At 41.1% G+C, this 26,528-nt stretch overlaps 1 protein-coding gene across 7 annotated transcripts in view; it reads left to right on the forward strand.

Moving 5' to 3' along the window:
• LOC123951655 (gamma-secretase activating protein) overlaps positions 1 to 26,528 on the forward strand; it is an 84,156-nt gene that overhangs the window by 10,346 nt on the left and 47,282 nt on the right. For all 7 annotated transcript variants that reach the window (XR_006820492.1, XM_046020491.1, XM_046020489.1 and 4 more), the window contains exons 2-12: positions 1,630 to 1,706; positions 3,241 to 3,297; positions 5,891 to 5,960; positions 6,265 to 6,318; positions 12,247 to 12,335; positions 16,786 to 16,855; positions 17,965 to 18,014; positions 21,075 to 21,179; positions 22,421 to 22,480; positions 23,430 to 23,473; positions 24,505 to 24,590. Coding sequence is in view for 6 of the 7 variants with exons in the window: in XM_046020491.1 (XP_045876447.1) it covers positions 1,630 to 1,706; positions 3,241 to 3,297; positions 5,891 to 5,960; positions 6,265 to 6,318; positions 12,247 to 12,335; positions 16,786 to 16,855; positions 17,965 to 18,014; positions 21,075 to 21,179; positions 22,421 to 22,480; positions 23,430 to 23,473; positions 24,505 to 24,590 (762 nt within the window). In the remaining variant the exon portion in view is untranslated. The remainder of the gene's footprint in view (positions 1 to 1,629; positions 1,707 to 3,240; positions 3,298 to 5,890; positions 5,961 to 6,264; positions 6,319 to 12,246; positions 12,336 to 16,785; positions 16,856 to 17,964; positions 18,015 to 21,074; positions 21,180 to 22,420; positions 22,481 to 23,429; positions 23,474 to 24,504; positions 24,591 to 26,528) is intronic.

The following is a 26,528-nucleotide window of genomic DNA, read 5'->3' on the forward strand; positions in this document are numbered from 1 at the left end:
ATTATGTAAATACCAACCAAAGAAAGCTGATGTTGCTATACTGATATCAGACGAAGTAAACGTAAAATCAAAAATAATTATTAAAGGGGCGCCTGGGTGGCTCAGTGGATTAAGCCGCTGCCTTCGGCTCAGGTCATGATCTCGGGGTCCTGGGATCGAGCCCCGCATCGGGCTCTCTGCTCCGCGGGGAGCCTGCTTCCTCCTCTCTCTCTGCCTGCCTCTCTGCCTACTTGTGATCTCTCTCTCTGTCAAATAAATAAATAAAATCTTTAAAAAAAATAAATAATTATTAAAGATAAAGGACCTTTTATAGTAAATCAAAGGGTTAACTCGTCCAGCTCCTGGTTAAAGAGCATGTGTGATTTTTTTTTATGTGCAACCCTAAGCAACTGCAAAAGCTTTACATGGCAGGCCTCCTTGAGGCGGAAGCTGCCGTCCCCAAACCAGGCTTGGTGCCTAGCCAGTGTGCTGCCGTTCCTGAAGGGAGTTATAGTTAAGACTCAGGCCCCCCTGGCTGGACATCTTCATATCCAGAACTGTATCCTCAGCCCAGGAACCTTTCTTCAGAGGCCTCATATCAGGAGCCATCAGTAGAGACCCTCCTCAGGTACCTCTGTTGATACTACCTCTGTAGGAAAAGGCGGTGAACCTTGAAGATAACTTTTTCTCCACTTTCACTCAGTACTTTTCCACTCTTAGCTCTTCTCCCTCTCCCTGCCCCGAGCCACAGAGGCCACAACACTGTAGGAGTTTTTTGTTGAGGGCGTTTGTTCAGCAGTGAGAGATTCCCCACCTCTCTGCCTATCTACCTGACCCCCCACCCCCACTAGCATGTCGTTTCATGGGGAGAAGTGAACTGGGAAGTTGGTGCTTTCTCTGATGTGGACTCTTGCTTATACTATCACGGCCGAGTGATAACAGGCCTGACTGTTACTTGCTTTTTCACCTTGTTGCTTTAATCGACTGCTGGGACACCAGGCAGTTCTCCTGAGTTCCTGATAGGTTAATCCACCAGGAAGCAATAACTGTTCTCAATTCTTCTGCCTCTAACAACATAGCTCTAATGCACATGGCAAAAACTAATAGATACTTTATTGAAGTGTAAGATATACACAGCAAAGTATGTAGGTTAAGAGTGTACAGCTCGTTTAGTTACTGCCAAATAAATGTATCAGTATACAACTCATGCAGCACGAGCAGCTCCTCGGAAGGCCTCCCTACGCATACCTCCCAATCACGAGCCCTCTCCTCTTCCTAAAGGTCACAACTATTCTGACTTCTTACACAATAGATTAGTTTGCCTATTTTAAAACTGTATAATGGAATCATCAGTATGTGTTCTTTTTTACTTGGCTTTTACTTGTTAGATACGTTTTTTTAAACAGTCCCTGTTGGGGGCCCTGAGTGGCTCAGTCAGTTAAGCATCTGACTTTTGATGTTGGCTCAGGTCATGACCTCAGGTTCATGAGGTTCAGCCCTGGGTTGGGCTCCATGCTGGCTGTGGCACCTGCTTGAGATTCTCTCTTTCTGTCACCCTCTGCCCCTCTTCCCTGCTCATGTGTGTGCTCGCTCTCTTAAAAAAAATTCCCTGTTAAATATTAACTTGCTGTTATTCTCTTATCATTTTAGGTGTTTTGGAAAATAATTATGAGAACTTACGTATACTAAATGTTGAAAGAAATGGAAATATTATTTATACCTACAAGGTATGTCTATATTCTCTTTTTTTTTTTAGTTGTGCTAAGCGATATGTAATGTAGAATTTACTATTTTAACCGTTTATGTTCTTTTTTAAAAGAGAATTTTATGCTGTATCTTACTGAGGGGTAATGAATAAGATTGTTGGCATTTGATCTTTAATGTGACTTTTTTATTTTGTGAAATTAAATAAGGTGATTGGAATTCAGTCTTAACGGAACATTTTATGTGTTTTTTTTAATAAAAATTGTGCACACAAACCATAAATGACTCTTAATCTCACAAAACAAACTGAGGGTTGCTGGGGGGAGATGGGGTTTGGAGAGGGGGAGGGGGTTATGGACATTGGGGAGGGTATGTGCTATCGTGAGTGCTGTGAAGTGTGTAAACCTGGCGATTCACAGACCTGTACCCCTGGGGATAAAAATACATTATATGTTTATAAAAAAAAAAAATTGGAAGGGGAGGCGAACCATAAGAGACTATGGACTCTGAAAAACAACCTGAGGGTTTTGAAGGGTCAGGGGTGGGAGGTTGGGGGAACAGGTGGTGGGTAATAGGGAGGGCACGTTTTGCATGGAGCCCTGGGTGTTGTGCAAAAACAATGAATACTGTTACGCTGAAAAAATAAATAAATTAAAAAATATATATATATATAAAAAAATTGTGCACAATGTCTGACACTCAGACTCAGTGCTCAGATTTTTTTGAGTAAATGGACAGTTCCATTTTGCAGGAGAAAAAATGCCAAGTGAAAGACATTTAAACCTAATTAATCTGTAAGATTTTATCTTTGAGAAAATATTAAATAGGATTTCTCAACATCATCTCTTTAGACATAAGAATGCCCAGACTTTTGAGGCATCATTGCTTAAAGTGTTTTCAATATTTAGTGTTCTAAGGAATAAAAATTTAACTTTACTGTGGTAGGGAAACATGAAAGAATAATTTCAGTAGCCAGCTTGTTTTGCACAGATGTACTACTGTATTTATTTATTTACTAATTTATTTGCTCAAATGTTATTTTAAGTTGGGACATCTGGCCGGCTCAGTCAGTGGAGCGTGAGACTCTTGATCTTGGGGTTGTGCGTTTGAGCCCCATGTTGGGTGTAGAGATTACTTACATAAAAAAATCTTTTTAAAAAATTAGTTTAAGCTGTATTCTACACGTGTGCTGCATTTAAAGAATGGTATGGTTCAAAAAGTTTTATTTACAGGAATATCATGGACTTGTTTTAGCCACTCCCAATCTCTATCTTATATATTGCCTTGAAGAAATCAATGGAAGTACAAAAACATTCGCTCCTTTGCCATACTCTACTACCTCCTAGGCAGTGTCTCCCAGATTCACAGAGCTGTACGCTCTGAATCCATTTCACTCTTTGGGCTCATCTTACTAGCTGAAAAATGTTTAGTCCCTTTCTGACATGCTACCTTTAGAGTGCTTATTGCTAATATTGATTGAATTATTGCAGGTTTAAGAGTAACATCCTAACTTCCTTAACAATGATATATAATAAACATCTGGTTAATTTTTTAAAGGATGATAAGGGAAATGTCTTCTTTGGATTATATGACTGCCGAACCAGACAAAATGAGGTAAAAATCACCGTAAATCATAGATTATTCATTAGTTATTGCTTTTAGAGTTTTTTCTTCTTTCTGCCTCCTTTTCCTTTTACAGATTCTCATTTCATTTTCAAAAATTTAGTTTTTATTTCTTTGCCTTCCTTCTCTCTTTTACCATCTGTTGGTGCCATTATCTTTAAAAATAAATAAGTAAATGAAGTGCAAGGACTTCTGGACCAAAACGTCATCAGAAGTTTCTTAGTCCTTGGAGATTTAAGCAAAATTGGCTCAAATCAGTTATCCAGTATTCTGTAGGAATGTAGGAAGTCCAATAACTTCCTGAGATTTGCATGTTCCCAGAAGTTTAGGGTCTCATAATGACCTCTGGCTCTGAGTTCTGTTTCTCCTTAAACTTCACTTCTCTTTCTTCTCAAAGATCCAGGTATAGACCCCAGCTTCCTTTCCTTAATTTTTCCCCACACCAGACACGTAGAACATCGGTTGATGAGACAGGTCTTATCTAATCCTTGGTGCAAATGTGAAGGATTCATTTTGTGCCTATGTACAAGCAACTTACAGTAAGGGACTAAGAAGTCTGTAAACATATACTGGCACAGAAGGTTCTCCAAAACATACTGTTATGTGAAAACAAAACAAAACAAAACAAGTTGCCAGAATAATACATTTCATTTATGTTTTTAAAAACTTGTGAGAAAACATAAATATATATTAAAAGGATCTGGAAGGCTACAGAGTCAATTACAAGCATGTTTCCTTTTGGAAGGGAGTTCATATAGAGGAGCATGACAAAGAGCTTTGATTTTTTAATTTGGTGGTATTTGCATTTTTTTTGTTTTTTTGTTTTTTTTTTAATATTTTATTTATTTATTTGACAGAGAGAGATCACAAGTAGATAGAAAGGCAGGCAGAGAGAGAGAGAGGGAAGCAGGCTCCCTGCTGAGCAGAGAGCCCGATGCGGGACTCGATCCCAGGACCCTGAGATCATGACCTGAGCCGAAGGCAGCGGCTTAACCCACTGAGCCACCCAGGCGCCCTGGTGGTATTTGCATGTTTTAAACACTGAGACTATGTTTGTTATTTTATAATTAAAAGAGTACAACACTAAAAGTGAAGTGTATACATTCATGATTCTTCTTACTCGCAGATTAGAATCTCTCAGAGCAAGAGTCAAGGGAAACCAAAATGTGTCTCACATGAATTGAGAGCCTCTTTATTCACTCCAAGTTCACTTTTTCTAATCAAGCATTTCATGACGACATTTTTCATCAGCTTCTAGCCATAGGATTCTAGTGTGTTCTCAGTGCTTTTGTAAATCTGCAAGTATTAATTACCTTGCTAATACTCCTGCTGCATGTTGTTTCTCGTAGCCTGGTCTCTACTGAGGTCTAAGACTCTTGATCTTTTCTTACCCTCTGAGGGTATTGTAAGAGAGTTTGCCTGATATAACTGCAATTGTCTTCATTTCCTCAATTTGCATATCATATCCTCCTTCTGCATGACCATTTTCATTTTCTTTAATATTTAATAAGGAAATGGAATCTTGCAACATTTCAAACAGCAAGAAAATTTTTAAAAGAGTAGGTAAAAACAGAAGATTACTTTGCCAAGGCTCTGAATATCAGAGCCTTACAGTAGATGCACTTGTGATAGTCTCTTAGACATAGTTTAATGTTATCATAGTTAGGTAACTTGATTAAAACTTTACTTTCTCAATAATTATAACAGCTGACTTCTGAGGGCTTATTATGGGTGACAGGCATTGTATAAGTGCTTTGTATGGATTATCTCAGTTGATCCTTCTAAAGATTTCATGAAATAGGTATTGTGATTTTTATTTTACTGATGGGAGATTAGAAAGATTGAATAATTTGTCCAGGGGTGCCTGGGTGGCCCAGTCGGTTAAGCGTTTACCTTCGGCTGAGGTCGTGATCCCAGGGTCCTGGGATGGAGCCCTGTGTTAGACTCCCTGCTCAGTGGGGAGTCCGCTTCTCCCTCTCCCTCTACCCCTCCACTTGCTTGTGGTCTCTCTTTCTCAAAAAAATAAATAAAATCTTAAAAAAGAAAAAAAGAAGAAGAAGAAGAACTTGTCCTTAGTCACACAGCCAGCAAGTGGCACAACCAGAATTTGATCCTAGGTCCAGCCTGGCTCCAAGGTCTAGGCTTTTAACCTCTAGGCCAAGTTGCCTCATGGTTAAGCTTCGGGGCAAGTTATGGCCTACAGTTGCAAACTTTTCTCTTAAAAAATAATCTGGGGGCGCCTGGGTGGCTCAGTGGGTTAAAGCCTCTGCCTTTCGCTCAGGTCATGATCCCAGGGTCCTGGGATCAAGCCCTGCATCGGGCTCTCTGCTTGGCGGGGAGCCTGCTTCCTCCTCTCTCTCCCTCTGCCTGCCTCTCTCCCTACTTGTGATCTCTATCTGTCAAATAAATAAAATCTTAAAAAAAAAATAATCTGGAACTTCTCAGTATGGATAAACTGGTTAATTGATGGTTCTTTACTAAAATGTCTGGCCACCATGATACCACCATGATAACTGGGAATTTGAATTCTAAAATTGTTCTTAATACAAAACTCCAAATTAAAAACATCATTTTGTTTTCATAGCATCTCTATACATTTGAGAAAGACTTACACGTTGTCAGTTGCTCTGTCAACAATGAGAGAACTTTGCTTGGTAAGTTGAACTCTTTTATTGCTACATATCAAGAACTAAACTACATTTGTTGAGTTTGGACTTTTGCAATATTTAACTATTCTATGACAATGATTTTCTGGGAAAAGATGCTCTTGGGAGATTAATTTTGAACTAAAAAATCTGTGGAGTCTACTTACAAAAAAAGAATGCTTTCTGAGTTACCTTAATCATCCACTGACAGATCCTTTGAGCCCTCACTTACTTCAGGTATAAAGTGGTAGATTTTAACCAGCCACTGCGTGGATCATTTGCTAATGGATGATTTTTTTTCTTTTTCCACTAGCGGCAAGTTTAGTTCATTTTACTAAAGAAGGAAGAAAGAATGAGCCTCAACCAGGTATGACATTCTATTTTTTTAGTGCCTGTTGAAAGATGAAGATTTATTCACTACTAAGTCAAATTACAAGCATATTTACAAATAGCTTTATCTCAGAATAAAAAGGCAAAGGTCATTCAAGCATGAAAATGTTCTGCAATTTTTTTCTCAAGTAAACAAAAAAGTACGGAATATAATGTGACAGTGAATAGTAGAGGTATTAAAAAGGCAATTAGCACCTGCAGACAGATAAACACTGAGAACATACTAGAACCCTGGGATCAGAAGGTGGTATAAAAAGGGCTGGGAAGGGGTTCATATTCCTTCAAGAATATCATTTTTTTTTTTAAATCTGATGAGCTGTTAACCCATACCTAATATGTTGTGAATAGACCATCAATTGTAAATAAGAATTCTCATTTGCCAGGACCCACTCTGTAATTTATTATCTATGGGATGTTCCCTCCTTTTTAACATTTTGTGTCACCCATCTGTCCAGAGCTCAACAAGTGAGGGCCAGCAGTGAGTGAGGCACTCTGCATATGAGAGAGGTGTAGCAGGTGCCCTCATGGTGAGCTCTGGGGCCTAAGTGGTGGGTGGGGGTACGCCATGGGGCTTGGTCCCATCTTCAGAGGAGGGCTGTAACCCCAGGGGACCAGCTTTTCAATTTACCAAGAGAAGTATGAACTTTTGTGTAAAACTTTAATTTTTAAATGTTGGCTCAAATATTTTTAAGAAATTCTGCTCAGGCCTTTTTGGCCCTTATTCCTTTTAGCCTCAGGAAATCTTTATTTTGCTGGCAAACCCAGTGGAACCTATATTCTTTACATAATGTTTACTGTCTATGCCTGATTGTCATGCAGAACAGTGACGATTATGTACGTCATAAAAGGTACTTTCAGGGGCGCCTGGGTGGCTCAGTCAGCTAAGCATCTGCCTTCGGCTCAGGTCCTGGTCCCAGGGTTCTGGGATTGAGCCCCACATCTGGCTTGTTGCTCAGTGGGGAGTCTGCTTCTCCCTCTCTCCAAGCCCCTCCCCTCATTCATACTCTCTTTCTCTCACAAATAAATAAAATCTTTAAAAAATATATACTTTCAGATGAACGTTATTGTAAGTTTTATTAAATTAAATCCTATTCAGGGGGCGCCTGGGTGGCTTAGTCATTTAAGGTCTGACTCTTGGTTTTGCCTCAGGTTATGATCTCAGGATCATGAGCCCCATGTCGGGCTCCATGCTCAGCGGGAAGTCTGTTTGAAGCGCTCTCCCTCTCCCTCTGCCCCTCTCCTCAGCTCTCTCTTTCTTTCTAAAATCAATAAATCTTTAAAAAAAAAAAATCCCATTCAGTCTTTAAAGTTTGAAGCCCCTCCAGTGAGATTATCTGATCACGTCTTTCAACATACTAGAAGGAATGTCTTTAGGTGTATTGTATTGGCTTCCTGATGCTTTATATCTTGTCAGTTCACCTTTTAGGCCAGCTGCTGCAGTAAGAACCCGCTCTGCCAGACTTAATTTGACAGACAGCGCCTTAACTCGGCTGGCTGCTCGGCCTGCTTCTTGCTTTTTGCCCAGAGCCCGTGGGAAAATATTCACTACCTGTGCGTGTGCGGCCTGGAAGTGTGGCTGGGAAGGATTCCCAATAGGACAAGCCGTGACCAATAAGGGGGCAAGGCGAGCGAAAAGATAAGTGTTCCCCTTTTCGTCCCGGAAGTGGATAATTCTGAGGTGTCCTCCATGTAGCTCAAGTCCCAAGGTGGTCATGAATTTGATAAGGTCCCGCGTACTGGAGGATTCTCCTTCCTGTTTGACGCTCCCCGCTCCCTCACACCATAGCCCTCTTGTCTTAGTTTGGGTTTTCCCTCTAAGTGGAGTCTGAGGCAAGCATCTGAATGCAGTTAGTTTACTTGAGGGATGATCCTAGGAAGCGCTGTTAGGGGAGTGTTTAAGCAGATCTGAATGAAGGGAGGGAGCAAGCGCGCGGCTGTGGGGAAGGCACGTTTCTGACACCGACAACACCAGCACAAAGGTCCTGGGGCCAGAGTGTACTTGGTGGACTTGCTGATTAGGATAGTGAGGAGGTCAATGAGGCTGAACGAAAAAGGGACAGAGTGGTGGGACCTGAGGCCGGAGGAAAACACGGCTGAAGTATAGGCAGATCATAAAGACCCTACAAGGCCTTTGTTTGGTTAAGAGTTCAGAAATGATGTGACCAGAAAGCACCGTAGACATTATTATTATGGTGTTTTATCCTTTGACCAAATATGGAAAGCCTTATTTTATCTGCCAATGAATGACCCGATAAGTCATTCGATTATAAAATGTAGTTTGCCTGGAGGTAATGTTTAACGCTCTGTTGCTTATAATGAGATTTTTCTGTTGCAACTGAGACAAACTGTAACGTCTTCCGCATGAACAAGACAGGGTCCTTTGGTCCACAACCTTAGCAACAGAGTTTTATCCGTAGTGCTTCTCTTTTTGCTGTGGCTGTGGCAGATTAATGTTTAGTTTAGGAAGTAGTAAAAGAGGAGGTGCCTGGTTGGCTCAGTCCGTAGAACATGCAGCTTCTGATCTCAGGGTTATGAGTTTAAGCCCCATGTTGGGCAGAGAGCTTACTTAAAAAAAAAAGATAAAGGAAGAAGAACAGGACCTAGCTGCCCCCTTCACCCCCCCCATGGAGTCGCATTTGCCTCAGGCACAGCGCGAGCCCGCTCCCAGCTATGGGTGTGGCCATATGTGCTGGGCCTCACTGCCTCAAGATTCCCGAGGCCCCCTGTGCCATTATAGTCAAGAGCAGTGGACGCTCCGTGGAGCTGTGGTTTGGTTCAGGAGCTCCAGGAACCAGAGCTGCATCCAATCCAGACCCTGCTAGATTCTTCCAACCTTGGCATCATGTGTCTTCACTTGCACCAGACCAGATTCTACCCTCCCTCCCCTTGCCATGCCCATCCTTATGCTTTTTTTTTTTTAATTTTTGTTCAATTTATTTAAACTAAAAAAACAAAGCAGTTCACTTGTTTCTCCCATTCTCCACCCTCACCTCTTGTAACTGCCAGTTTGTTTTCTGTATCTATGAGCCTGGGGATTTCTTTCCTCTTTCTAGGAGCCCACACATAGAGAGATGATACAGTATTTGTCCTTCTCTGGTTTCGCTTAGTGACGTGCCCTCAAGATCCTTCTGAATTGTCACTTTTGCTCCTGCTGTCTCTACTTTTTGTGATATCTACAGGCTGTCTGGATCTGCCGTAACCTATGGTGATGCCCTCCCAGACTCTGCTGACATCTGGATTCTCGAACTTCCTAAGACTTTAAGCACTTCTTGGAATCATGGACTTTCATGACTGACAGTGGTTGTCGAAGTGATCCGATTGTCTAGTTTTTGTCTTTTTTAATAACAGGGTGTGGAAGCCTAGGAATACTTTGTCCTTTCTGAAAAGTGTCTGTTAGGTTAGCAGCAGAGTGTAAACTGGAATAGATGTCTCTAGAGTCCTAATCCAGAGTACGTCATATAACACCATAAAAGCACATGGTATGTTATTGAGAGAAATTCCTGTTTGCATGATTACTCTTTTTTTTTTTTTTTAAAGATTTTATTTATTTATTTGACAGAGAGAGATCACAAGTAGGCAGAGAGGCAGGCAGAGAGAGTGAGAGGGAAGCAGGCTCCCTGCCGAGCAGAGAGCCCGATGCGGGACTCGATCCCAGGACCCTGAGATCATGAGATCATGAGATCACCTGAGCCGAAGGCAGCGGCTTAAACCACTGAGCCACCCAGGCGCCCTGCATGATTACTCTTATCATTATGCTTATTACTTAGGTGTCCGGGCTGCCCCCCAAAAGGGAAAAATCAGTGTAGGAAGATGGTTTCTGTCCTTGAAAATCCATTTTTTTAAAAGATTTATTTATTTATTTGACAGACAGAGATCACAAGCAGGCAGAGAGGCAGACAGAGAGAGAGGAAGAAGCAGGCCTCCCGCTGAGCAGAGAGCCCCATGCGGGGCTCGATCCCAGGACCCTGGGATCATGACCTGAGCTGAAGGCAGAGGCTTTAACCCACTGAGCCACCCAGGTGCCCCGAAAATCCTCCCATTTTAAAGTCAAGTGAATTTAGCTAATGGCTGGTTATCAAGTTCACTAGCAAAAAGTCTAAATTTTTTCTTTACTCCTCCTCCGAGGAGGTTCCTCTGCCTGTCCTGTAAAAAATTTTTTTCCCAAATTGGGATATATAAACTTTTAGGGGAAGACATAAAACAACCAAATGTCAGCTTGTACCACTTAATATAGTAACTGGAATTATTAATTTAATTATTTACACAATGTAAAATAACATAATAAAATTGCTTTTTTTCTCATTCTCACATTTCACAAAGCATTTCTATTTTTTTCCTCAAGCATCTTTGACACTAATGTCTTTTTTTAAAAATATTTAATTTATTTATTAGAGGGAGAGAGAACAAGCACATGTTAGTGGGGAGAACAGCAGAGGGGGAGGGAGAAGGTGGGGGAAAAAATCTCAAGCAGGCTCCCTACTGAGCAGGGAGCCCGATGCAGGGCTCAATCTCAGGACCCCGAGACCTTGACCTGAGCTGAAATCAAGAGTCAGATGCTCCACCCACCAAGCCACCCAGGCACTCTGACACCAATGTCTTTCTTATTCCTAGAGACATTTTTTTTCCTTTTTTTTGAGTTATGAAGCAGATTACCAATGCTCCTCACTTTTACCTCTGTCCCAGGTATTAGAAGTATAGCCCTTTTGACCTGACATCTGATCCTGTCACTAGGATTTTTTTTTTTTTTTTTTTTTTTTATTTGACAGACAGAGATCACAAGTAGGCAGAGTGGCAGGCAGAGAGAGAGAGAGAGGAGGAAGCAGGCTCCCAGCTAAGCAGAGAGCCCGATGCGGGGCTCGATCCCAGGACCCTGGGATCATGACCTGAGCTGAAGGCAGAGGCTTTAACCCGCTGAGCCACCCAGGTGCCCCTGTCACTAGGATTTTTATCCTAAGCTCCAAGTACCACTGACCAAACAATATTTGATTTTTACTTGTTCTGTCCTTGTATTATTTGGGATCCCACATAGTGACTCACTGTCTTGGTTTTTCAGTCATCTTTAAAAGGCATGTTTACAAAGATATCCAGTGCTTGCCATCCTAAGACCACATCACAGGAATTGTTTTCAATTCTTTGCCTTTATTTGCTGTCCGGTTAGTTTCTTAAATAGTGAAAATCGGCATTGACTCAATTCCAGGCTGCTGTGCTGTCCTGAAATTGTACATTTTTATTCAAAGCCTTGAGAAAGCCCCTGAGATTATTAGTCTTTGTAAGGACTCAGCTCTCAGGCAACTCCTTGTCTGAGGTTTCATCTTGGGGAAGGGAGACTGTTGGCCTAAATGTGGATATCTGTGGTGATCCTGTTCTAGCCTGTGTCCAAGGACTTCCTCCTCACTGTTATCTTTTATGACATTTGCTGCAATGTGACACTGAGGAACTAAGTGGGTCTTTATCAGCCCAGCTCCACCACCATCCCACAGGGAAGCCAGGCCCCTGTCCTCTTCAGCTGCCAACTGGGGCATGGTCATGCATCAGAAATATCTTTACGTTTTCACCCACAAGCGCTATTTGCCCTTGTGCTGCAGAATCAGGAGTGATGGTGAATGGAGTTGTGTTTGCTTAGACTTAGAAGCCCAGAGGGCCTGTGAGGCTGGGCTAAGTGGCTGAGGAATGGGTAGGCGCTTGGTCCTCTATGTATGTCAGTTTCTCCTCCATGAGGTTTTCGTCATCTGTTGTGGGTTTTAAGAACTATCAAAGTAAATTTTAAGAAAATTACTTTTCCCATTGAAAGAGCTAGCACAATAGGTAACGTATTTACATTTTCAAAGTTCGGGCTGCAGTGGAGAAGATGACAAAAGATATTCTGATCTTCCTTTACGAAAAGCTTTACTCTTTTCCTTTGTAGGATCAAAGTGTTTAACTTTGTTGGTTGAAATCCACCCTGTTAACAACGTGAAGGTTCTAAAAGCCGTGGATAGCTACATTTGGGTGCAGGTAAGCAGGGAGCACGTGGTTATCATTCATCTCGCTAATCAGAAGGTGTGAAACCTGGAAGCAGTGGTGCTTACCGCGTGTTTTCACAGCCATTATCACATTTAATCCTCAAAGCAATCTGGTAGATGGGTCTGGCTGGAATTATTCGCTCACCCTTTTCAAACACGGAAATCAACTCAACCTAGCTCCTCTGACTCTGTTTTATCATGGTTTGTCTGAGAGTCGTGTAATGTTTTGACTTGATAAAATACTGACTCTCAACACACATTGAAGGTAAGTTTAAAATATGGTTTATGTAATGTACTCCTGTTGTTCAGAGTAAATAGGAATAAATGGCTTAATCCCCAACTTTATCAGCTCCGTGGAAGGACCCGGAAGCACCGTGTTTCCAGGGCAGGTGGACCAGACATAGTTCGTCTTCATTACTCCGCATGCTCTGAACCTGTGAGTTGTACTACTCACCATAGTCTATTTGTAACACCAAAGTCAGTACTCACAGTGCTTTTATACTCGCCTGCAGATATGTGCGCAATGGTGAAAAATTTGTCACCCAGCTGAGGCCGAGCAAGGTGACACTCGGCTTCTCGGCTCACCTCTCTCCCTGTAAATGGGTGTCATTTTCACGATCTCTTTAGTGCCATGATTTTCACATTTGGGGGCTTTTCGCTGGTGATTTCACTATTGAAACTGTTACCCACGCAGAGTGCCTGAGAGCTGTGTCGGGTGCCTGAGCGCAAGAAGGCTGAGCTGTGGTTTATAGAGAAAATATGTGGGTTAGATATGCTGCGTTCAGGCATGAGATTAGGGCGCTGTTGCCCATGAGTTCAATGCTAATGGATCAACAATGTCTATTAAATAAGAGCTCTTTAAAACGGAACGCACATGAAACAAGGTTATGTATTACTTGGTTGGCACATATCCTTGCATTTCCCGTGGCAGCGGCCGTTCGGTATCCCATGCCAGGTGGTGTTGGTGGCAATCCGTAGACTGTGCAGGGCTAGAGGGTGACTTCCTCGTGTAACCTGAACCATCTGCTTCTTGTCCACCTACCTCCTCCCCGCCTCGAGCCTCTGGGTCTCCCTCTTGCAGTGGGTCAGGGGCTTCTCTCCCATCTGCCCCCCGGGTCTTCACCAGCAGCTATGGCCTGCTCGCGGTCAGGGCCTGGCGCCGAGCTCCTGGGCCGCCTTCCCCCTCCCCCGGGAAGCTTCTGTGTCTACACTGTCATCAGTACTGGGGTGACTTTGGGACAGACCATACTTCCCTTTCTGGCCTGTTCTTTTGGCTTCCTTAGCATCTCCATCCATGGCTGTGTCCTGCAATGGAGATGTTATTGAAGGGTGGAGGCAGCTAAAGGGAATCAGAGCCCTGGAAGGGCAAGAGCTTTTGTAAGTATGTGAGTCGCACAGCATTGCAAATGTATTAACAATTACTGAATTGTGTATTTTAAAACAGTTAAAAAGGTGATTTTTCTGCTATGCAAATTTTATCTCAATTTAAAAGAAAAAATTAATAGTACATGACACATGACTGCTTCCTTAGGCCAAAGGGAAAGTCCCCGTCCAAATGAAGTAAAACCTGTCCTTGTTGGGGTGCCTGGGTGGCTCAGTCATTGTGTGACTGCCTTTGGCTCAGGTCATGAGCCCAGGGTCCTGTGATCAAGCCCCCCATCAGGCTCCCTGCTCATCAGAGAGCCTGCTTCTTCCTCTCCCACTCTCCCTGTTTGTGTTCCTCCTCTTGCTGTCTCTCTCCTCTCTCTCTCTGACAAATAAATAAATAAATAAAATCTTAAAACCCTGTCCTTGTTTTGTGGACCCATCTCTGTTCCTAGCCCTTCTCCCTGCTCCTCATGCCTGTCCCTCTGAGGGGAGAAAAATTCCACAAACCTCCATCCAGGGCAAACCTCTAACCCCCTTGCCCCCTCCTTCTCCCCTTTACAGAAATGCCATTCACTGTCCATTGAGTTTGGTCTCGTCCTGCAACCTGTCTCCCTTTCCTTACCAAAACATTCATGGTGATCTCCGGTAGTGCGTCCCCAAGTCTGTATGTACAGCCTCGACCTCCTTCAGAGAGAAACTTTAGCAGGACAGGAGTGGGTGGGGCTTGGATCCCAATATGGTCGCTTCTGAGAATTGCCTACCAGCAAGCCCTGCCTCTTCCAGATAGTTCCAGATACCCATCTATAGTACGTATCTACCAACTGGAATTGAGTGCAAGAATTAATCATCAGAGTCTAGTTCTATAGTGGTGAAGATAAATATTCCCCTAATATGATGTAATCTATACAGATTTCTACTGACACTGCAAAATCCAAACAAAACCTTGGATTTTTTTTTTTTTTTTTCCTGAAGCCTGTCTGTCTATAGTCTTACTTCCAGGCTCCAGGGCTGCCCCGTCATAGAAGGAAAACCACCACCACCTAAATGGAGCTTTTAAAATCATGTTCTTACTGGCATGCCTGGGTGGCTCAGTTGGTTAAGCCACTGCCTTTGGCTCACGTAATGATCCTGGGGTCCTGGGATCGAGTCCCGCATTGGGCTCCTTGCTCGGCAGGGAGCCTGCTTCCTCCTCTCTCTCTGTCTGCCTTTCTGTCCTCTTGTGTGTACTCTCTCTCTCTGACAAATAAAGAAAATCTTTTTTTTTTTTTTTTTTTTTTAAGAAAATCGTGTTCTTACTGATGGCCATGCAAAGACCAGACAAAGGTTTAGAACTTGTCAGCACCTTCCTCCAGATCACAGTCCTAAGCAAGCATGCCTTGGCCACCTCTGTGATCTCAAGGGAGGCTGAATTTTCTTCCGTAGGACAGTCTCCTTGTCATGAGGCACTGAGTTCTGCTCTTTCATTATCCATATGGTCTCACTAGGCTTTGCTCCTTGACCCCAGTACACAGTTTCCTGTGTGATGTGCACAGTTTCACAAAATCAAGACACAATAGGTTCTACATTATTTTTTTTCTTTTTTTTTTTTAAGATTTTATTTGTTTAACAGACAGAGATCACAAGTAGGCAGAGAGAGAGAGAGAGGAAGAAGCAGGCTCCCTGCTGAGCAGAGAGCCCGATGCGGGGCCGATCCCAGGGCTCTGGGATCATGACCTGAGCTGAAGACAGAGGCTTTAACCCACTGAGCCACCCAGGCACCCCGTTTCTACATTATTTTCGTAGCTGAGTTCTGCATTGCTATCTATTGTATAATTTTGAAGTTTTTACTGTGGAGAAATGATGTATAGTTAATGTTTTGTTTCTCGATTCTAAAAAGGAAACTTGACAACAGACAATTTGAAAATTTTACCAGTTGTATTTCCATTCCATCAGCATGAAAAGTTAGGGCACCAGGGAATATCTTTTGTCAAAATTTTTCCTAGTCTTTAGAGAGGCTGCTGACTATAAAGTAGGGACCTAAAAGAGTTATATTCTTTCATTGTGCTTTAAGGATTGGAAGGAAAAACCAAAATCCACTGGCGGATCCTATCTCGTAAGCTGTCTTTAATGTTACAAAACAAAACAGCTCATTTCTAGTTACCCTTTTGATGATGAAAGAATTAAGTCACTGGAGTCATCCCAGGACCCTTTTCCCTCATTATCACGGACCATAGCGTCAGGCCTGTGTTTCTGGCTGGCCGCTTTGTCCTGTGGGCTGGCACATATGGGAGGGCACAGACAAGGAGGAATGGGGTGGATCAAGCCTTTTCTTTCCGGGGCAGTCATTCTATTATTTGAGGCTTGTAAATCCTCCACCGCATGCCACGCTGTGACTCACCGTTCTTTCCTGGAAAGTCCCGTGTTACATTGTGCTTTGTCTCTTGGATGGGGGACTTTGGAAGTTGTCAGAGAGCTTGTGTTTACTGGGTTGTCAAATTAAATACGACGCTTAGTTGCAAAACAGACGTATTGATCACTTTTTTTGTGCACGTGGAAAAGAACTTTCTGTACAGCTGTTGCTTATATTGCTTCAGAATCATGTATTCCAAAATAGGGAGCCTCATCTCTAGAAATAGCTTCTACTTTAACCTTGTGGAAATGAATTATGTTGGACCTGCCGTCAATTTCCCCCTGGAAACTGAGCTCCTGAAAGTGTTTCTTTTTCCTCTTTGCCTCTGTCTATAATGTGTGTGTGTGTGTGATTTGCCTCAACTATTCTATTGTTCCCAGCCCTTCTGTGGTAAGCAGTAGTGCAGTGATCAGAAACTTTTGAGGGGTGCCTGGGTGGCTCAGTGAAGCCTCTGCCTTCAGCTCAGGTCATGATTCCAGAGCCCTGGGATCGGGCCCCGCATCGGGCTCTCTGCTCAGCAGGGAGCCTGCTTCTCTCTCTCTCTCTCTCTCTGCCTGCCTCTCTGTCTTCTTGTGATCTCTGTCAAATAAATAAATAAAATCTTTTAAAAAAAAAGAAACTTTTGAAATATTTGTATAAGCAAGATAGTTGCTGCTTATGTCTTTGATTCATTTCCTTTTTATAGTTTCTCTACCCACATGTGGAAAGTCGCCCTCTTGCAGAGAACCATCTGTTACTGATTTCAGAAGAGAAATGTAAGTATATCTTTTACCAGTATATATGAACATGAAGGGCACATCTCTTAGTCAAGTATGGGACTTGACTGATCTTCTAGATATACACTCACCAATCCTAAAGGCCCAACTGACCTTTGATGTCCATTTAAGACCTAGCACTCCTGTGGGAGGGCTTTTCTTTCTGCCTCCACTTGTTCCCTTGGCTCTGCTCTGTTTCCCCGTCCTGGGAAAGATGGCCTCCTACATACAGGGATTTCCACTTTTGTCACACGGTAGAGTGTAGGACAGTTATGGAGGTCATTTTGCCTTCTTTAGTTCATCCTTCTTTAAGATGTCTGTTACCTCAGATTGAGAAAGGGGAAGGTATTAGAAACCAGAAGAATTTGATGATAGAATTTGAAGACACATACTCGGTCAAATTTAGGTGGAAGCATATAAGAATGGGATGTCCTTTAATGAAGTTTATTTACAATTTTGGATGGGAAAGGTAGCAGACAAAGGACAAAATCCACTGGTGGATCTTATCTAGTAAGATATCTAGTAATTATATCTAGTAACTAGTAATTATATCTAGTATAATTTCATGATACAAAATGGAACTGCTGATTTGTAATGGGAAGGACAGGCCTGAGAGGCTTAGGTTTGTGTTCAGTGACTATGCTCATGACCAATTATCTATCCCACCCTTTTGTAACTAGAACTGGCAGAAGGTTAAGTATGGCCAGATCTAGATTGCTTACTGAGAGAATGGGACCATTTGGGAAGTGCTTAGAGATAAACTTGGCCAAAGGAACCTGTGTTAACTCCAAATATTCGATGGTGCAGGGAAGGCCAGCATTTGGGGGAACCCAGGAGAGGAGAAAAGCAAAATGCTTTATGTATTATTGATATTGAAGAGCAGAGTAAATGCTGGGTTAGCGATAGACGGTGGAAGGAGTCTGGAGAAAGGTGGGTTTTGTTTTGCACTTAGATCATGAAACTGCTGTGTGTAATGATACTGTTTTTCCAACTAGCTGATTAATCTGCTTTGTCTTTATAAATCAAGGTTCACCACAGTTAAGGGTAAAAAAAGTGCTCATGATTTTCATAAAGGTTCAACTGTCTTTCTCTTGTTTCTCTTTTTAAAGATATTGAAAAGTTTCATATCCAAGTCACCCAAGAAGATGGAAATAGAGTGGTAAATATTTGAAATCTTTTTTACTTCGAAGTTTTTTCCCCAGAGTGGCATTTCAAGACTGTTAAAGATAGAGTAATGTTATAGACCCAGACTACTTTCTTTCTTTCATGTCTTTCACATTATAGACTTGCTGTTGTAACATGTGAAATAATACAAGACATATGAAGGAGTTAATTATCTCCTTTATCTTGACCTCGCTCTCCAACCTCAGTCTCCTGAGATAACTCAAGACAGCCTTGTGGGACTCTTTCCACACCTTTACCTCGCTCATGCACACGGGCACACAGCTGGGTGCACGTGCGCGGATTCAGTTGTTTTTACCAAAATCGAATCATAATATGTATGTTAATTGGCCATTTTGGTTTTTGCTTTTTACTTAATATATCACGGTTATTCCTATAGGTTTTTAAATGGAGTTAGGACACTTTCCCCCCTAATTTTTAGACATACATAGAATAAATGGGATCATAACATATATGTGTGTATATATATACACATATATATGTAAAAGAGGAGGTATATATAGTTTTATAGTTCAATTGTCTTTTTTCTTTTTTCTATTGCTTGTATTCCGCTTCCCCCTTGCCTTTTCACCTCTAACTTTTGTCTGTAACCTATTATGTTTCCTTTCATGCACTTCTCTGAACCTGTGTATTTGCCATCCCCACGCCTGACACACCCAGGGGTTTATCCTTCACTCCTTGCTCATGCAACTTTGTGACATTGTCTACAAGTCAACCAGAATGGGTCAATTCATTCTTTTTAGAAGTACATAATAGTCCCTGGTATGGATGTACACAGTTTCAGTGTTCCCCGGGGGTGGACACTCACTTGATTGCCACTTTTTGTTGTTGTTATTCATCTGTGTTACAAATCATCTCAATTTTTTTTTTTTATAGCTTTACGTATTTGGTACACATATTTCTTTGGGCTAAATCCTCAGGGATGGATAGTTGGGTTGACAGGTATATGCATTTAATATATTTCAACAGATTTTGCTAGCTTACTTTCCAAAAAACCTTGTAACAATTCACAGTTGTACAAGCAGTGGGTAAGAGTACCCCTTCCCTCTATCCATACCAGTCATAGGTGCATTTGCCCTTTTAAAAAAATATTTCCAAATTGTTGAGGGTTAAGTTGATAACATTATTATTTTAGTTGGTATTTCCATTAATATCACTGGCTGTGTGAATTTGTTTTTCTGAAAATTGCTTAGTTATATCCTTGTCTATTTTTCTATTGGGTTGTCTTTTTTCTTGACTATGTAAGATCATAATATATTATTGATATTAAAAATTACTTCCTTCAATATTTAAATAGCTTGCATCAAAATAATCCTTCTCTGAAAATTTTAATTTTAAAGTTACATGAAGAACATGAAATGGAAAATGGCATTTATTCATTATATATCTCTGATTGAAAGCCTCAAATGAAGAGGCCTGGCTGGAAAATGACTAGAGAGTGTGTCACTGGAGCCCTGGGCCACCAGAGCCATTGTGGCAGGCTACAGATGCCAGGCTTGGCCCAGGGTCAGAAAAGAGGCTAGAGAGGAAGACGAACCAAGGTAGAATCCCAAAGCCAGCAATGTGAATTAGAGGAGAGAGTCACATAAACAATCCAGTGAAATAAACAAGTGAAACAAACACTTGAAATAAACAAGACCAGGAATGGGGATAGACAGAATAAGGGCTGGGAGCCGTGAAGCTATGGCAGAGTGAGGCCAGGGGACACCTGTCAGCGACCAACGTGGTGTGGCCACAGCATATCATCATCCTTGCCTGCCCTCCTCTGAAGCATCACTGCCCTTCTTGTTGTTGTTCTTCTTCTTTTTTTTAAAAGATTTATTTATTTATTTGAAAGAGAGAGCACACACATATATGGGGATGGAGCAGAGGGAGAGAAAGTCTCAAGTAGACACCCCACTGAGCACAGAGCAGGCATGGGAGTTGATCCCAGGACCCTGAGATCACAACCTGAGCTGAAACCAAAAGTCAGATGCCTAATTGACTGAGCTCCCAGGGGCCCCCACTGTCCATATCCTTAAAGGCTTAGATGACAGCTTCTCAAGGCAGTGTGTGGTTCCATGCATTCATAACATCATGTGGCAGGTAGGCAGTGGTATAATTATCCCCATGTTTACAGAGCAAGCAAGGCTCCCAGAGATGAGGGAACTCTAGAGAGGGACAAAATTGAGATGTGCATCTGGGTGACCACACTCTGATGATCATGTTCTTGTCAGTATATATATACCTTTATTGGGGGTTCCCAAATCTGTTCTAATTGAACACATTTCAGAAGAATAGAAACAAAATGCATTGCCCAAAGTTTAGAATCTTATTGAGAAAAGAAGTTGAGAATATAAAGGTGTTGTAGGAGAGTGCATACTCATCGGGGTAGACTTATAGCATTAGTTCACTGTAACTGTAATAGAAGTACGCCAGAGTACCGTAAGAATACAGAGGCAAGGAGCTTTGTCTCGGGAGGAGGTGAGAGGGGGCTTTGTACAGGAGGCCATGCCTAAGCTGGGTCTTGAAGGGGGGGCAGTATCACCATCCTTACTGCGGAAGACATAAAGGTAAGAAGCATGACCAAAGACACACGAATAGCTTACGGCCGATCTGGGGGGCAGTACTCCCCACCCTCAGGCCTTAGTTCTTTTCTCGGCATCACAGCTGCTATCTCTGGTGGTAAAGCCCCTTTGTCTACAGATACCTGAGCAGGCTATGTACCAAATGGGAAGCTTTGAATCTTCTGTTGGTCCCGGTGTTGATTTGTGGTAGATGTGTCTTTGCCTTCAACAGCCTCAGCCTGTCTGGCTAACTAAGGACAAGAATAATATAGTTTGTTATAGAGTGTGTGGAAAGAGCTAGTAATTAAATCATGCCTTTAGTCTTTTCTGGAAAGACTTTCCGTGTGTATGTGCTGGGGGTAGGGAAATGCTAAAAATAAACTGTGGGAATACTTACCTATATTATAAAGATAAAATATGCAAAATACTAAATCCAGAAATATTCTCCTTTAAAATAGTTGGTTATCTCTAAAATCTCTTTGCCTCTTTAGGTACTTAAAGACTCTGGCTATCTCCCAAGAGAGAGGGTAGCTGAGGATTTTGTTTGGGCTCAATGGGATATGTCAGAGCAGAGATTATACTACATTGACCTGAAGGTAAAAACTAGTTCACTGACCTCCTTTTTCCTGGAACAACTTAATTTGGACATTATCATTATTATAATTTATTAATCACTGCATTTGCATTGATGGGGACAGTTAACGAAAGTTTACTAAAAATATGAAATATTTTCATTACTGTTTACCTCTTGGTTGCTTCCTTTTCTCTCCCTTTTTCTCTTTTACTAATGTTTTTGTTGATCTTTTATTTTTATTGTTGTTTTTTTTTAAAGATTTTATTTATTTCTTTGACAGACAGAGATCACAAGTAGGCAGAGAAGCAGGCAGAGAGAGAGGAGGAAGCAGGCTCCCTGCCGAGCAGAGAGCCCGATGTGGGGCTCGATCCCAGGACCCTGAGATCATGACCTGAGCTGAAGGCAGAGGCTTAACCCACTGAGCCACCCAGGCGCCCCTATTTTTATTGTTTTTTAAAGGTTTTATTTAGGCACCTGGGTAGCTCAGTCGCTTAAGCGTCTGCCTTTGGCTCAAGTCAAGATCCCAGGATCCTGGGATCTAGTCCTACATCAGGCTCCATTCTCAGCAGGGAGCCTGCTTTTTCCTCTGCCTGCCAGTCCCCCTGCTTGTGCTCACTCACTCTCTCTGTCAAATAAATAAAATCTTAAAAAAAAAAAAAAAAGATTTTATTTGTTTATTTAGAGAGAGAGCCTGCGCATGCATGCACATCAGCTAGGGGGCACAGAGGGAGAGAGGGAGAGAGAGCATCTCTAGCAGACTCTGCACTGAGCACAGAACCCAACGAGGGGCTCTATCCCATGACCCCGAGATCTTGACTTGAGCCAAAACCAAGAGTCAGGCACCAACTGACTGAGCCACCCAGGCTCCCCTGTTGATCTTTTCTTCTTTTTTTTTTTTTTAAAGATTTATTTATTTATTTATTTGACAGAGAGAGAGAGATCACAAGTAGGCAGAGAGGCAGGCAGAGAGAGAGGAGGAAGCAGGCTCCCTGCGGAGCAAAGAGCCCGATGTGGGGCTAGATCCCAGGACCCTGAGATCATGACCTGAGCCGAAGGCAGTGGCTTAATCCACTGAGCCACCCAGGCGCCCCTGATCTTTTTTTTAATTTTATTTTTTTTTAAGTCATCTCTACACCCAATGTGAGGTTCAAACTCAAAACCCCAAGATCAAGAGTTGCACACTCTACCACCTGAGCCAGAGAGGTGCCCTTTGTTGATTTTCTTCTTTTTTTGTAATTTGTCATTTATTCTCTTTTCTCTTAGATATCAAGGAGTACCTTAAAATGCATCCAGTTTTCTGCTGATGGGAAATTTAACTTAATGGTAAGTCCAAGAGAATGATGGGCAATAGGAAATTTTAGGACACATGGCCTCCTTTTAAAGAGAGCTGTTATCAGAAATAGCATTTTAGCATTCTTGTGTTAGTCACTTGCATGAGTGACTAACTCAATGTTAAATGTGTTTAACAGTAAACACAGGTGAGCAGGTGATTCGAAGAGCACACAGGAAATTTCTTCTAATCGAATACCTCTTATTAAAGACACAAGCGTACGAGTGAGGACATGTAGAAGGTAGTAGGTATGGTCTATAGTAGATAGCTTTAAGTGGTTACAAGTCAGTCAACCCAAAAAGACTTATGAGGATGGTGGATTTGAGAGAAGTGTAAAACATCAATGAGAGTATATCATCTAATTAGTAAAAATCTATCATCACTCCTGGCAAAGCCATTTGGAATGCTGGTCTTGTGGGGAGGAATCCTAAATATCTTTACTGTGATGAAGAGAATGTTATTCTTCACTAGGATTAGTACTGGTGTCCTATTTAGATTGATATCATAGCATTACAAGAATTTCATTTACTCCTCCTGCCCTTTTTTTTTTTTTTTTTTTAAAAACTCACTCATTCTTCTTCTAAAGGCATCCAGTCCTTCCCTCTGTGCATGATCATCTGTGGCTTGTAAAAATTCTACCCTTCCTGATTGGCGTATTATATAACCCATTTATGATATTCACAGCTGAGGCAAAGTTTGTCAAGTATTAGCCCTTTAAGAAATAAATACACACCAAGCCTCTGATTGTGTGTAAACTCTAGAATATTCCCAATGGAATCCCTGTGCTGTGAATTTGGGGGATAACATCTTAAGATAATGATGGTTAAAAGGGCTTTTCATCAGTAGCCAAGCACAGCATTGTCAGACTTGCTCTGGGTTTTAGAGCTATTATTGCTAAATTAATGTCATTGTTTGGTTTGTTTTCTCATGATTTTTTGACAGTTCGAAGCACCCTTGGATATAACATTAAATGACTCGGGATTTAAGTAAGTTACTCATTGATTACTGCTAATTTGTATACATACTCTGGGCAGAATGATTATATTTATACCTAATGTATGGTATGCAGATATAAGGACAATTCAATATTCTCTGTGTGTGTGTCTGTGTGTGAGACCGTTGATATTTCTGTTCTCTATAGGCAACATAAAGAACTTTATCAAGCACAAACACAGAGTTTTTCATGTAAAGTCAATCATATTGATTTTCATAGTCGTTTATTCCTGTAGGATGTTTCCATTTCTTTTGATCCGTGAAAGTGCTCTTCCTGTGATTCAATGAAAGGATTTGAACAAACATCAAACCCCTTCTCTCATTGCCATCGGAGAGCATGTTGCAGTCAATCGATGTGTGGCTCGGCTGTTTCTGTTGTGTTACCATTTTTCTGTTTTCCTTTTTACACCTTTACAAAGGTGAGATTTTCTTCCCCCAGACTAGTTTACTTTGAGTGAAAACATGAACATTTTTGAAAAAATAGACACAAGCCCACTAGTGCACAGAAGAGATGAAAGTCTTCTTGACTTAGAATCATGATAACCCTAAACTGTTCTGTGTTTCAGTAGCTTTATTTCTCCATATATGAGCACTCGGTTATGCTTGTTTTGAAACCGTATATGCGGTTCTCTCTTTTAGAAAAAAGTTCTAGTACTTTCAACTTCTGTTTTTCTTTTTTTCCTCTCTATTGCCAGGGCCATGCCACTTATGTATTTTTTTTTTTTTTTACTATTTTTATACTGTTTTAGTTACTGTTTTACTTATACAAAAAAATAAGACATCAACTTAAATTTCTCAGTCACAAGTCTTTACTTCTGTGGGTATGTTATAGTGGTTACTACCCCTTTATGAAGGAACTTTAATTTTTATTTGTTTTTACTTAAAAAATTCTTATGAAAGTGTGGTTGACACATGACGTTATATTAGTTTCAAGCATACAACATACGGTGCAGTGCTCACTGCCTTAAGTGAAAGAGGGAACAAATTTTTAAATGCATTCAGTTTCTTATCCTTTATGTTCTAGACTTGTAAACTTTGGATGTGATGATCTTCAAGACCAAAAGAACTTATCCAAACACCTGGCCCTGTGCGTTTTTACCAACCATACAGGTAGACTCAAGATTGTATTGATCAATTTTTTCAGTTATACTGAGTTCTGTAAAAAATGTAGTCATTGTTTAGCCATGAGGGTCCTGAAAATATACTTAAATGATATGATATTACATATGTGATCAGATGGATGTTTATATACCAAATGATCTTCTCCACCACAGTTTTATATATTCGCTGTTTGTATTAAAGAAGCCACAGTCAACAGTCAGCAGGGTTATTGTTCTAGTAATTATTTCTGGTTTTTAAAAGGGGGATAGATTCATATGTAATGGATCCACATTTTCACCTGCTCTGCCTTTTAGCAAATGATATCCTATTACAGGGATGCTTTCTGTGTCAGGCTTACTGATAAATTTGGGTTCTAAAGCTATGTACCTAGCTGCTCTAAGAATCATTCTATAACTTACTGAGCTAACAATCAAAGCTTGACATAGTTATTAGTGTACTGTAATTGTCTAAACAGTCAACTCTAGTAACGAAATCTAATAGCCTTTTTAAATACTCGAGCTCGAGTGGACAGTTACCACTGAGTTAAGTAGCACTCGGAGTAAAACTGTATTCCTTTAAAGCCAAATTATGTGGTATTCACAAAGCCAGTGTTTATGGAGACTTAATATGCGCTAGGTATTGGAGATAACAATGATGAGCAAAACGGACCTACTTTTTTTAGTACAGAAGTTACTGTTTGGAATTTAGACATTATATAAGCACACATAGTATTGCAATAGAATTGTGATAAATTGTAGGAAGTAGGAAGTTATGAGAGTATATAATGGAGGTTTAATGGAAGATGCTAGGGTCTTCAGATACATTCTAGTTCAGCTCGTCTATCCCTGTTGGTCTTACCCTCCAGGACATTGTGCCGCATTCTGTCTTAGTCCTGAAAATTGTCCCCTTTTCTACCTCACTCCATAATCCATCCCATTTTTTCCAGTTTCTCTCAGGCATGAAGTCCCTCCATAAACCAGTTTTGGGAGTTTAGGGAAGGAAGTGATATTTCATTTGAGACTCGGAGGGTGTATGTGAACTAAGAACCATGGAACTGAAGTAGAGTGAGCAAGCAGGAGCGGACCGTGGGGGAGAGCTGAAGAGTAGGCTTGAGCCAAGTGATATAGGGCCTTGAAGACCATGAAAGATTTTGTATTTTATTCTCAGAGTTCTAAGATCATTAAAGGCTTTTAAAAATTTTTTTAGAATGTTCAAGCATTATAAGAAAGTTCAAGAACAGAATGAACATTCATGTACATTTTACTTAATTGTGTCATTTACAACATTTGCTTGATCATTCTCCCCATGCATGGGTCCCCTATTCTCCCTTTTGACTAAACCATTCAAAAGTAAGTTGCAGACATCCTGACACTTTACCATGAAATAATTCAGCGTGTATCTCCTTAGGTCAAGGATACTCCTTTACATAACCTCTGTTCCATTATCACTGAGAAAAATTAATCACACTACTAATAATTATTTTATATTCAAATTTCCATATTTATTTTTAAAAGTCCTATATATGTATAGGTTTCTATATGTGTATGTATGTGTTATATATGTATGTATGCATACAAATGAGTAAATGTGTGCATGTGTATAACTTTTAAAGTCAGGATGCCATCAAGACTCATGTATTATTTCTGGTTATTATGCCTTTGTCATCTGTTTTAATGTAGATCACTTCCCTCCCCCTATGCTCTACCCTCTTTGTTTTTCTTTCATAACATTGATATTTTGTTACATTTGTGAAATGTCCTACATTCTGGATTTGTCTCATTGTGTCCTTGTGGAAGTATTTAACTCCTTCCTCTATCCTCCACATTCTCTGAAAATAGGTAGTTAGACTGAAAGGCACCATTACACATAGGTTAAAATTTTTTCATAAGTACACTTCGTGGGTGATATTGTGAAATTTACTTACACAGATCAAGAGGCACATATTGT

The sequence above is a fragment of the Meles meles genome, chromosome 10, assembly GCF_922984935.1.
Source record: "Meles meles chromosome 10, mMelMel3.1 paternal haplotype, whole genome shotgun sequence".
NCBI lineage: Eukaryota > Metazoa > Chordata > Mammalia > Carnivora > Mustelidae > Meles > Meles meles.